Source organism: Delphinapterus leucas, chromosome 21, assembly GCF_059928025.1.
Source record: "Delphinapterus leucas isolate spDelLeu-1000000601 "Yukka" chromosome 21, BTC_Dleu_Yukka2, whole genome shotgun sequence".
Taxonomy (NCBI): domain Eukaryota; kingdom Metazoa; phylum Chordata; class Mammalia; order Artiodactyla; family Monodontidae; genus Delphinapterus; species Delphinapterus leucas.
Genome location: NC_143149.1, coordinates 17,192,802 through 17,205,967, shown reverse-complemented (window position 1 = coordinate 17,205,967; position 13,166 = coordinate 17,192,802). Strand labels below are relative to the sequence as shown.

Below are 13,166 nucleotides of genomic sequence, written 5' to 3'. Positions count from 1 at the left end.
CGCGTACCGGAAAAAAAAAAAAAAAAAAAAAAGGACAGCCTCATCCCTACTCTCACCAGAGAAAGCGCTGGTCACACCGGTATTACCTCTTCAGAGCAGGTGTGCAACTCTCAACCATCTCCCAACACTTGGAAGAGGGGGTACAGAAAGCAACCCTATCCTCCTGTGCTGGATTTAGTGGTGGGGATGGAAGGAGCAGTGCATTTCCTACTTTCCAGGGCAGACACCACGGCACCTGAGACTGATGATCTTGTGTAAAAGAACCAAGGGGCAGGATAAATACAACTCTGGTGCTCTGGTATTCCTAAGAGCTTTCATGTGTGGTAGAACCATGGCAATAATAGTAATGGTATGTGTAGCATCTTCCTTATAAACAGTAAACCAAGTTTTATTTAGAGCCAATGTTGGCTAGACTCTTACAGCACCATAATCTTTAAATAAATTACAACAGCTAGACCCCATGAGGATGGTTCTTGACTTTCACCGGTTTTTCCTGCTTGAAGGATTTAAAATAATTCAACCTCCTGGAATAGAGCTCTAAAAGTACAGCCACTAGAACCATAAGAACAATGAAAAGGATTATTCTTGTCACTGTCCCTAGTAGCAGAGGCAGCTATCATCTGAGAGTTTTTTATATAACAACTCTGTAACGTCAAAATTACTTCTATGCTGGGAGTTTTTCCCAAAATAGTCTCACGTTTCCAAATGAGAAATTTGAGGCTTTGGAGAGGCTTAGCAACTAGCCCAAGGTCAGGACACAAGTGGAATGCGGCAATCCCAAGATTTCAACCAATAGTCAATGCCTGAAAAGTTCATTCTCTTTCTGTTCCTCTTCATTGTCTTACGAGATAATGGAACTGTCTTTGAAATTACTGATTAAAGGTTAAAACTAAAATAATGATACAGAATTTTCAACTATTAAACTAGCCAAATTAAAAAATAATAATAATACCCAACGTCGACCAGAGTATGGTGATGCCAGCCCTCTTTTATGTTGTCAGTCATTGTATAAATGGATATGAAGCTTTTGGAAAGCAACTTGGTTGACTGAAGTGGCTATAAATATGCATATGTTTTGATTTGTTTACACTACTTTTAAGAATCTATCACAAAAAAAACTTCCCTAAACTTTGAAGGTGATAACTGTGAAGATGTTCATCAGAGCATCATTTGTGAATGTGATACAGAAGCACCCCAAACATTACAGAGTAGTTAAATGCCGCCGCATATGCCAAACGTAATAGTCATCAAAGAGTGATTACTTATGTTAAGTGACAACAGGATATAAAGTTATCTGAATTTTATTTAAAATCACAAATTAAAAAAAAACTAAAGGGTGATTTCTAAACCTCTACATGTTAAACTTTTTAGAACTTAGCAAATCGCTAAAAAGTGATGACTGTACTCTAGTGAAAATGTATGAAGTTGGTCAACTTTAATCTCCACCAGTTTGTTGCTTAAACAAACAAACAAAAAAACCTATCTGAAAGCCATAAAATTTAATGCTCAGAGGAACATGTTTGTATGTGGAGGCAATGTCTTCTGTACGATCTAAAAGATGACTGTTGCAAGCAGAATATAAAGAAAGCCAAGGCAAGGTGCTTTGCAGTCATAGGCTATCAGAGCGGGGAGAAACCTTAGTGATCAATCATTTCAATTACACAGAAAAGAAAGCTAATATTAAGAGGTTACATGACCCACAAAGTCATTGGCTGCTTGGACACCACTTCTTAGCATCCAAGCTGTTCCTCCAAAGGGCAACACACTGTGACTTCCTCAGCAGGCTCGTCATAATACTAGGTTAGTCTTAAGTAATGATAACTAACCATCAACTAGAAGTTTATGATTTTTGGAAAATACATGTTCATACCCCGCAATCTAGATTAAATCACTATGCTGACCCCCTTAAAATACATCTTTTTCCACTGCAATTATTAGAGCATTGATTACTCAGGGTGAATTGAAGGTAGGCATTCTCAAACTCTGTCATATGCCCCATTTCTACTCCAGGGTTAGAGGCTTTGCCAAGCAAAACCACAGCGTGATTCACACTGTTCATTTCTTTTCTCAATCAGTTGCTAATTCGCCATTCTGGTAACCTGACCTATCAAGGGTCACTGATATGTTGAGGGTCAGTGGTAGGCTTTGGAAACAAGATATCATGTCAGTCCCACAATGTGCCAAAGGAAAATACCTAATGCTAACAGTTTTCCCGTGTGTAGAAAGAAGATATATATTGGAGATTATTTGTACTATGCCTGTGAAAACAAATATCCTTTACAATATTTCATATAATCATAGACTTGAGACATGAATTAAGACTGCCTTTCCAAGTTTCATAAAACAGACATATTAGACTTATTTAACCAGCCCCTTTACTGTGACCAATATCAATGGCAGCTTCCAAAGCACAGAAATGTCACACACAAATACTTCCCCCCAAAACTGCAAAACTTGTATTTTGAAAACTACAAAAAAAGTGTTACAAGAAATTAAAGGAGACCTAACTAAAAAGGAAGCCATCCTATACTCATGAATCAAAATACTTCATATTGTAAAGATGGCAATACTCCAGAAATTCATCTACAGATTCAATGCAATTTCTATCAAAGTCCTAGCTGACTTTTCTATGGAAATTGACAAGTTGACCCTAAAGTTCATATGGAAATTCAAGGGACTCAGAATAGCCAAAACAATCTTGAAGAAGAAGAACAAGTTAGAGGACTCACACTTCCTGATTTTAGAACTTATTACACCACAGTAATCAAAACAATGTGGCACTGACACATAGATCCATGAAAAGAGAGTCCAGAAACATAGCCTCACATTTACAGCCAACTGTTTTTAACAAAGGTGACAAGACATTCCAATGGAAGAAAGAATAGTGTTTTCAACAAATGGTACTGGGACAGCAGGAAATCTACATGCAGAAGAATTAAGTTGGATCCCCTACTTCACATCAAATGCAAAAATTAACTCAAAAAAATGGATCAAAGACCCAAGTGTAAGAGCTAAAAGTATAAAACTCTTAGAAGAAAACATAGGCATAAGTCTTTATGACCTTGTATCTAAGCAATGGCTTCTTCGATATAATGCCAAATAGATACATAAGAAAAAAATAAACTGGATCTCATGAAAATTAAAAATATGCCTTAAAGGGTACTATCAAAAAGTGAAAAGACAGCCTACAGAATGGGAGAAAATTATTTGCAAATCATATCTGATAAGGGCCTAATATTCAGAATATATAAAGAACTCCTATAATTCAACAATAATAATACAAATACTTTTAAAATAGGCAAAGGATTTGAATAAACGTTTCCCCAAAGAAGATATACAAACGGCCAATAAGCTTCTGAAAGGTGCTCAACATCTGATGAGCCATCAGAGAAATGTAAACTGAAACCACAATGAGATACCACTTCATACCCATTAGAATGGCTATAATAAAAAAGGCAGACAAAAGCAAGTGTTGACAAGGATGTGGAGAAACTAGACCCCTCATACATTGCTGGTGGAAATGTAAAATGGTGCAGCCACTTTGGAAAACACTCTAGAAGTTTCTCAGTTAAACAGAATTATCATATCATCTAGCTTTCAGATAAAGGTTATCTGATTTTCTAACATACAGTCGTTTATAGCATACTAGCTATCCTTTTCTGCTAAATATTAGGATGCGCTGGAAATTTAAAATGAAAGAAAATGAAAATCTCAGTGTGCAGAATAGTTCTTTTGGCTTTTAAAATTAGTTTGGTAAACATATATGTTCAAACTCAGGCTCTTGCGAACCTTTAGAATTTAAATCGCTCTGCATGGCTGGGCCCTCTCTAGCTTTAAGAGCCTATAATAGGTCACACTTCCCTGCCTCATTAAGCTAAGGAAACCAAACATGTCTTGGGAGCCTCAAAGATATTAGTTATTCCATATTTAAGGTTACCCACCCCATTTTCTTTAATTACTATCTCTATACAGGGGGTCACAAATTTGTACTTCGTGCCCAGGCTTCCCTCACTAGATCATAGCCTTTAACCAGGCCTCTCACTGGAACAAGTAACCCTCCTTGTGATTTTATATTTTTTTGTGCAGTCCTTTGACTTTTCTGTAAGCTTTCTGAGACAAGGTCCTTGCTCGTTTTGGGCAAACCTTTATATCCTTAGCAGCCAACACTGTCACGATGCACGATGATCTGTAGTCAGTGTGTTATAACAATACCCTTCTCCCCTTTGATTTGCCGTTCTAACCCTCAGTGGACTTGGAAGCCATACAGCTGTCCTATAACCGCATACTAAAGAAGAGAATTCAAGTACTGGATGGGGACCTAAGCAGCTACAGAGAAAAGATAGAAACTTCTATATTTTAATGAATCTTCTATGGCTTCTCAAGAGACAAAGCTTTTTGATTTCCAGTTGACGTTCAAAGGTTCAGTGAGTGAGGCTGCAGGCTGTCTTAGAGATGGATGTGACTTTGTTCAATAGAAGTATAAAAAAGAAAAGAAAAATGTTAAATGGCTGAACTATTAAAGGTGTTAAAACCTGATCTTGAGGGCTTCCCTGGTGGTGCAGTGGTTGAGAGTCCACCTGCCGATGCAGGGGACACGGGTTCGTGCCCCGGTCCGGGAAAATCCCACATGCCGCGGAGCGGCTGGGCCCGTGAGCCATGGCAGCTGAGCCTGCGCGTCCGGAGCCTGTGCTCCGCAACGGGAGAGGCCACAACAGTGAGAGGCCCGCGTACCGCAAAAAAAAAAACCAACCTGATCTTGAGATTATTTAGCAATTAAAGACTATCCAATTGTAAAATAGCCTATTTCTTGTAAAAAAAAAAAAAAAAAGTACATTCTCTACATCTCCACATTTTAAATATTAAATATGTTCCACATCTGAAAAAATATCATTATTTAAAAAACAAATTATCTGTGATTAATAAAACGTCCTTCTGCATCAGATGGCTTGGCAATTGTGCTCACCAAGTTTTAACCCTATGCTGATCAAGGTCATAAGCAGTTATGTTTATGCCACAAACCTGAAATTATATTTTAAGCATACTAGTGAAAAATCACTGCAAATACACTTGAATACTTGTAATGATAATATAACTTTACAAAAAAACTCTTTTTCTCCATCCATATTTAAGGTGTCACTTACCCGCATTCAAAGCTGTATATAGACCTTTTCTTGAAGGACCTAAAATGGAAATATTTATGTTTTATAGAAAATATCATAAAAAACTAAACCATTTAAAAACTAAGTTTTTTTTCCAAAAACAATCCATTAACACCTAAATTTTAGGTTCCTGATGGGAAATTCCACTGAGATTTAATCAACTTTATTGAGTTTATACTTACAATATCTAAGGATAAAATATTCCAAATAACATCAAAATAGTAGTTTAAGGGTGATATTATTCATTGTCAAAATTAAACATGCTAGGACAAACTATGGTATTTTTTCAGTTCAAGAACTGCTGAAATTCAAATTTTAACAGTGCTAAATTTACACATGTATTACACACTTGATGCTATTCTACTGCTGATAGAGCAAAAAGGCCCAGACTACAAAACACAGCTACTAGGGTGTGATTTCTAAAATTGCCAAGTATTAAATCCAGTTCTCTTGCTATTCAGCTATGAAGGAAAACATACTTAAGCTTTTCCTCCAAACTGATACAATATAAAATACAACCAGGGGAATTCTTTCACAATGTATATGTGTATTAAATCAAATATAATTTTAACTGTCAATTATACATCAATAAAGCTGAAAAATAAATTCAACCAGGAGTGGTAACAGGTACAGAGCTACAAAGATAAGTCACTAGACGACTATGAGCACGTCTTCCTGATGTGACAGAGTCATTTCTAGGGCAAGTCACCTGCAGATTATTTAGTTAGAACAGCTGCCACATTCTGTGGAATTTTACAGAGATGACAATCTCTTAAAATATGTGGCTGTTATAAATGGACAGCATTGATTCCCAGTCAAGTAAAACCTCTGTGATACAAAAGCTTACAAATTCAATGGCAAGACATTTTAGAATACTGAGGTTCTCTGTTCTGCAAACGTATCAGAGAAATCATGCCGTTCTAACTCTCTGAAAGTTATCTTAGTATCAAAGTTCGACATTTCTTTCCAGTTACTGGTGCATGCGTAGATTACAGGGCTTTATCATCATCAGTACAAACCATAGATTCATATACTGATGTCATCCCACCGAGGGGTAATTTGATGCATCAGAAATTTGTTTAAATATGAACCTGCTGGTACCCAGAAGAATCTTTTTGCCAATACCTATGCCTATTCTCTCTTGAATTCAGTAGAAAAGAAACTGTTGATAAACATTCACTAGGTAATTAACCTCAAGTTACCACGTGATCCTTTACATAATGTAACACACACACACACACACACACACACAAATATTGAGAAGGACACAGAGCAACAGACACACACTGCTTTGAGAGACTAACACATTTCTGGAAAGTTATTTAGTAATATGATAACAATTTCACAAAGATTCACACAGTTTAACCCAGTGGTTCCTCTTTTAGGAATATCCCACAGAAGTAACTAGAACCTGAAGCAACGAATAGTATTCACATTCAGAGATGTTCATCTCAGTGTCGCGTGCCATAGTGAAAGACAGAAATTGTCCAGGAACCAGGGAATTGGAAAACAGGAGACTATTTCATAGCCATTTAAAATGAAGACACTCTCATGATATACTATTAAATTAATAAAAAGCAAGACACAAGAGAATGTCCATATTATGCCCTGAGTTTTCTTGAAACAAAAACAAAGCTATTATATATGCAGAGGGAAAGAAAAGGAGGAAAGGCAACAGTTATTCATGGTTGACGGGATGAAGGAGGATGCTGTACATCTCTGTGCATTTTAAACCCTCTAATACAAATATGCATCACATATTACAGCTCAAGCTTCTCATTCACAATTATTCTTTCAGTTAAGCAATCTTTCAATTCACTAAGCAACAACTGCGAATGTGCTTCAGCTCCACTGTGATAAAGCTGCACGAAAACATTCCATATGAAGTATATACCACATATGTTGTAAACTTGAAAGTTAACCTTCATTAGCTGTAGCAATCACGAAGCGAGCGATACAGAGAAGAAGAGATAAAGAACATGGGGGTGGGGCGCGGGGGGACATGGTTGGACCAAAAGTGTGAAGTAAACCATGCACTTCTATCTCATTATTCTAGATCACCACCTTCGCATAATTTAACTCTAGAAGTTTCATTTATTTTCACCTTATACCTTTGTTCTATCTGCTGATTTATATGTGTCGAGTTTTAGCTATAGAACCTACAGACTCTCAGAACAAGAATAGCTCCATCAGTGTAAAAATGTATTATGTCTTTATTCACCAGACTTTTTGTAAATAAATATTCAATATAACATGAACCTAAATGCCAAAATTTAACCTCCTGTAAGCCAAGGACTTAAAAAGCCTTGCCCTCCTCTTCTCTCCACAGTGAGGTCCATACCTTTTGGAGGCGTTTTTAGTAAGTGCACGTGAGCTCGGGGTACCAAAGGCTTCAAATATAAGGATCCTGAGGAGCCATTTTGAAATGCTGGTTTCGGAGGTTTTTCCTCGTATTTGATGACAGCGTTATTACCAGCTGGAATAAAACAGAAAAGTACATTTTATTTTACAGATAAACACAGTATGAGTCTTCCACGACCTATCTTTCCTCTTTAAATCAACAAGTGCTCACTAAGCACCTACCACGTGTCAGGCATTACTCTATGTTGGGAATACAAAGACGGATAACAGGTAGTTCCTAGCCTCAGGGATGCAGGGTGAACGGTAACCAGGGTGACCTTACATCTTGGCACAGCCCAAGTTTATGCCTCTTTTCCAGGGCAGCTTTCATCCCAGACAAAAGTTGGGAGATATTTTGGTATCCTTGGGGGTCCTGGAACCAATCCCCTGTGGATACCAAGGGACGACGATAATGTACAAGCTCCTTGGTAGCTGCAAAGGTGAGATCTGGTTCTGATCCTTCTGTGCCACTGCAAGAAGCTGAAACTCCAACATCTGCCCTAGAACAAAGGCACCTAAGCCCTAAAGCTAAAGTATAAAAGAGAATTCCACCTAAATAATAAAAACCATCTTTTATATTACACGTAAACCTTTCCTCTCTCACTCACACAGGAATCATCTCTGGGGGTGGTGGGGGGGAGTTTCCAGGCACTAAAAGAATTGAAGAAAGGACTTCTGGAGAAAGTTTGAGGCACTAGACAATTGTGCTTAGGCTGTGGTATAATTCTGAGTCCACGACAGTTAACTAGGCAAAGGGGGCTCCCAAAGAAGCAGACCTATACTATTTCCTGGGAAAAGGTGAGAGTGAAGGTGAGCAAATACTATATTTTAGGTATAATATGTCAACGGGTCCTGGAAAGGGCATCTGCTACTTTGCTAGTCTCTGATTTTGCTTCTCGTTCTTCACTGGGACTCTAAAGACAATCCTAGCATATCAAAAGACAGTGACACTTTGAAATAAAGAACACAGCTTTAAAAAAATAGTGATAATTTGTAACTTGTTGATTTTCTACCAGAATGAAAATTTGAAACCACGGAGAAACATTTAGACAAAGCCTCCAGTAGATGTCTTGCTTACTCTTGTTTCTTCTTTTGTCCAATAATGACTGAAGCCCTCGGCATCAAAAAACTCAATATCTTTCAGTTGCATAAGACAACTATGTAGACTATATAAACCTATATATGTTTATATAGGTTCTTTGTAAACTGTGAATTTCCTTTTCACATTTATGGCTTCTCATTGGATTTAAAAATAATAATAACCCAATTCTTCTACTGTATCCTTAAGATTTGTATGGGACAGGGGAAAGGCAGAGGGAAAAGAAAGAGCAGGGCCTGTGTCCCGTGCTCTGAATTCAAAATGAGAATGCATTTTCACATTATATTTTTGCTAAAGGTGTATCAGGTCCATAACAAGGTCCTATGAAATAGCGTTCCTGGCTCTGGTACAGTTGAGAGGATTCCGTATTAGGAATTTAACCAGCATCACCATCACTTATTGCACTGTTTTTGGCTGAGGGTATCTACATTTTAAAATCTCCTAAGGGTCAAAAACCTTAAACGAAAGGCTTGAAAAGTCAAAAATAGTACCCGCATGTAAAGATAACAACATACAAAGCTGTTTCAAATTTTATTTAGTGGTAACAAAAAAGGAGGGTGAGGAGAGCAGCAGCAGTGATCTAATTAAAGATGAAAAAAATCGGTATTTCCTTATCATTCTAAACTTCTCCTTTTAATTCTCCATAACTGAGTAATCATTGAAAAAGTACAGTGTCCAGAAGCTCAGCTCCTACAAGGAATTTTAACAGCACTGCTTGGCTCTTCCTAAGAGATTATCATGTTATACACAACACTCGAGTGTAAACACAGCACTTTGCCCTTTTCTCTCCATAACTCAGGAGGAAAAAATCCTAACAAAAATACTTTGAAAGTTTTATGGTTCTCTATTCCCATAAAAGTTAAACTTTTTATCTGTCTCCCCTTGCTAACCACACAAACCACTAGTATGTTTATGTCACCATATACTTACTGGGCCAGAGGGAAATCTGGAGGTTCATTCATTCACTACCTGGTTTCCAGGCTTAATTGCCCCTCCACTGACCCAGATTGGATTTTTTATAATTATTTTCTAAATAATCTTCAACACCCAATTCTAACCAACCAATTCCATTCTAATAATCAACACTTATAATCACAAATTTCTTTATTACCAACCTTGATCCCTTCCTTCACCTCACATTTCTAGAAAGGGGTGAGTTGTCAACATTATTTACAAATATTTATAAATTTGAAGACAGCTAGAAATTTTTCTCTAGGCTAAACTGTCCCAACTCCTACAACAGTGCTTACAGATGTCACATTTAAACCTTGTAAAGACATGCTGTCATTCTCCCCTGATCTACGTCAAGTCCCCCTACAAGGAGCCACATATTTGTTCTTCCTGTGCACAGATAACACTTCCAATATTAGGCCAAATCAACACAGAGCCTTCCCTCCTACTGACAAGTTTCTGTCAATTTCCTATCCTTCTTTCCAATTCCCTCTTTCCCCAGAACCTGGAGACTTGGTTTTTCCAACAAGTTTCTGTCAACTTCCTATCCTTTTTTTCCCAATTCCCTCTTTCCCCAGAACCTGGAAACTTGGTTTCTCCCAAGTTGACAGGGAGCTAATGTAAATGATAAATACTTAAGATACTACTACTATAAAATTCAACATAACTTTTCAAAGGATGGATGGGGAATGATTTCAGAGTCTTAAAGAAATGGAACCAAAATGTCATAGAGCAGGTTTTTTAGATATTCATGTAAAATGGTAGTGGGTTTCAATCAACATTTCAACTTACGCTAAATCAAAATCCAAGAAGGGAAGTAAATGATGTTATTAGTCTCAACCATGTATTATAACAATCCGGGGACTTCCCTGGTGGCGCAGAGGTTAAGAATCCACCTGCCAATGCAGGGGACACGGGTTCAAGCCCTGGTCTGGGAAGATCCCACATGCCGCGGAGCAACTAAGCCCGTGCGCCACAACTACTGAGCCTGCGCTCTAGAGCCCGCGAGTCACAACTACTGAGCCCACGTGCCTAGAGCCTGGGCTCCGCAACAAGAGAAGCCACCGCAATGAGAAGCCCATGCACCGCAACAAAGAGTAGCCCCCACTTGCCGCAACTAGAGAAAGTCCGTGCGCAGCAACTAAGACACAACGCAGCCAAAAATAAATAATAAATAAACTTATTTTTAAAAACTTATAAATAAAATAACAATCTGGATTTGAGTCTTACTTTTCTTGACATATTTTAAAAATTATACTCAGCAGCAAATAAGTCACCTACATAGATTTTGAAAAACTGAATTGAGCTTAATTTACAGACCTATTATGAATCTGTATGATCCTAAATCCACGCTTTTCATTTCTAAGCTTTAAACACAAAGACCTTCAGTTTCCAAAGGACTCAGGTGAAAGGATTTCTCACAAGACAAAAGACACATTTCTCATGAGGCACAATATTCCTGTCTTGTTGGCTCTGTCACACTCAGAACGGAGGTGCTGTCCTGGAAACAAACTGTCTCACTGCCACCCTTCTCGCATCAATTTGTTACACGCGAGGGTCAAAATCCGTATTTCAAGGATAAAATGAGTTTGACCCAGGGTACAAACACACACATACATTTACATTTATATGTGACACATATATACATATATATACACACATGTGCACACGCTCATATAAACACATACACACACACACATACACACTCTCTCTCTGATCATCTACTATACACACTCCCCCCTTCACTCTTCCCCACTTTACTAATGGTGGAGACAAAGTGTGGAGACAAAACAGCACACAGTTTTATGGTGGAGAAAAAACAGCACACAGTTTTATGACCAATACTTTCATATCCTTTGGTTTTCTAAAGGCTCTCCTCTAGACTGACCCTAACTTGAAGGATGTACTTTGCTACGAGGCGTGATGCCCTTAAAGTATTTCTCCTGCCCTCTATTCCAGTTCCTAATGGGGCAGCCGGTTGGGTATCCTGACGATATCTAAATGTTCTCTATTCTAGAGTTATTATATGCAAATGATAAACTCTTCAGTGGCACAAGCTCCAATATAATAAGAGAAGCACATTAGTTTCAAGGAATGGAATGGAATGGAACCTATAATATGTGAGTTCTGGTCCTGACTGGGCCACTGCCTAGCTGTGCTGAATCACCTCACCTCTCTATGTATGAGAGGGTTTGAACACCAAGTGTGCACACAGACAGTGCATACGGTGTCACAGGGTCCCCACTCACTGATTATGGTGCTTGGTCCCACTGAGGCCGAACACACACTCAGAATTCTCCTAAACCCAGTGGTTCAGGAGGTACAAGCACTCCATGATGGCTGGTTTGTACAACCAACATGTGAAATCCCACAAGTGGCTGCCCACGTCTCAGCCAATTCTAACAGACAGTTTTAAAACTGCCCCCATGCTGTTGTTGTCCTTGGTCCTAGCTGCCTCAATTAAGCCAGAATAATAGGTGCTCCGGAACCCTTCTTTTTCATTTCCCCATATGGTCAAAATGCGGTTCAAGTGAAATGACAGATGACTGAGTCTACAGAGAAAATGAAGAGAGATGCTCAGAGCAGCCCAAGCAGGAGAAAAGGTTTTCCTATTAGAGAAAGGCTTCTCATTGTTCCAGACTCTTATTTGCAAACTAACATTTCACACTACACTCTAGCACCTAGTTGGTTTTTGTTTTGTTTAACAAATATGTATATACACACACAGACCCAACATTCTGCTCATTTCCTGAACTTTCCGTGAATCAGCTTAACACTCCCCACTGTGCCAGACCATCTGCCACCTGGCTTACAATCAAATCACTACTTAAGTCTAAGCTTTCAAATTCCAAAAGCAAAATTACCCAACCTTGTAATAATAAGAATGTCGCATATATATCCTAGAAAAGCATTAAAAGAATGAAAACGAAATTAATACCAGTCTGGATAATAGCATTTTCTTATTAAATAGTCCATTCAGACGTGCGTAAGGATTGAGCATGTTTTGCAATATGGGGTCAGAGTATGTACCGCCTGTCTTTCACCCCTTCCTCACCCCCCGCGGGCCTCACTAGTCAAGCACACATTTTTGCTCTGAACCTGGAAGCAGCCAGAAAACCTTTCAACACTGTTTTCCAGGTGATTCTCACCAACTGACCAGTGTTGACAGGTGACACAATACCTACTTGCCATCCTGCAATGAGGATGGGACTGAAGGTGAATAAGACTAATCCTTCTATCACCTTGATCCCTTTGACCCAAAACACCCTCCTTCCAAACTGTGAGGCACCAACTTATTGTTGTGAAGAAAATAAAGGTGGTCAGAAACCTTTGCTGCTGCTACGATTCTGAAGATGATCTAAGCCTCCCTGCCTGTTCATCAGGTGAGAACACTGAGGCTAAGACAGTGTAAGATCGTCCAACTTCAGTGACTTAGTAAGACTGACTAGGACTGAGTCCGAGTTGAACACCCTTTTCTATTGTATCACACTGTTGATGCCAGGGCTGGCCGTGAAGGTGAGGGAAGAGAAAGCTCCGTTTCTTCAGTTAATCTCCGC

At 38.6% G+C, this 13,166-nt stretch overlaps 1 protein-coding gene across 3 annotated transcripts in view; it reads right to left on the bottom strand.

The window, feature by feature from the left end:
* Positions 1-13,166, bottom strand: part of MTUS1 (microtubule associated scaffold protein 1) — a 105,304-nt gene that overhangs the window by 58,729 nt on the left and 33,409 nt on the right. For all 3 annotated transcript variants that reach the window (XM_022571074.2, XM_022571072.2, XM_022571076.2), the window contains 2 exons: positions 7,501-7,635; positions 5,142-5,180 (listed from right to left, as the gene is read on the bottom strand). In XM_022571074.2, the coding sequence (XP_022426782.2) occupies positions 5,142-5,180; positions 7,501-7,635 (174 nt within the window). The remainder of the gene's footprint in view (positions 1-5,141; positions 5,181-7,500; positions 7,636-13,166) is intronic.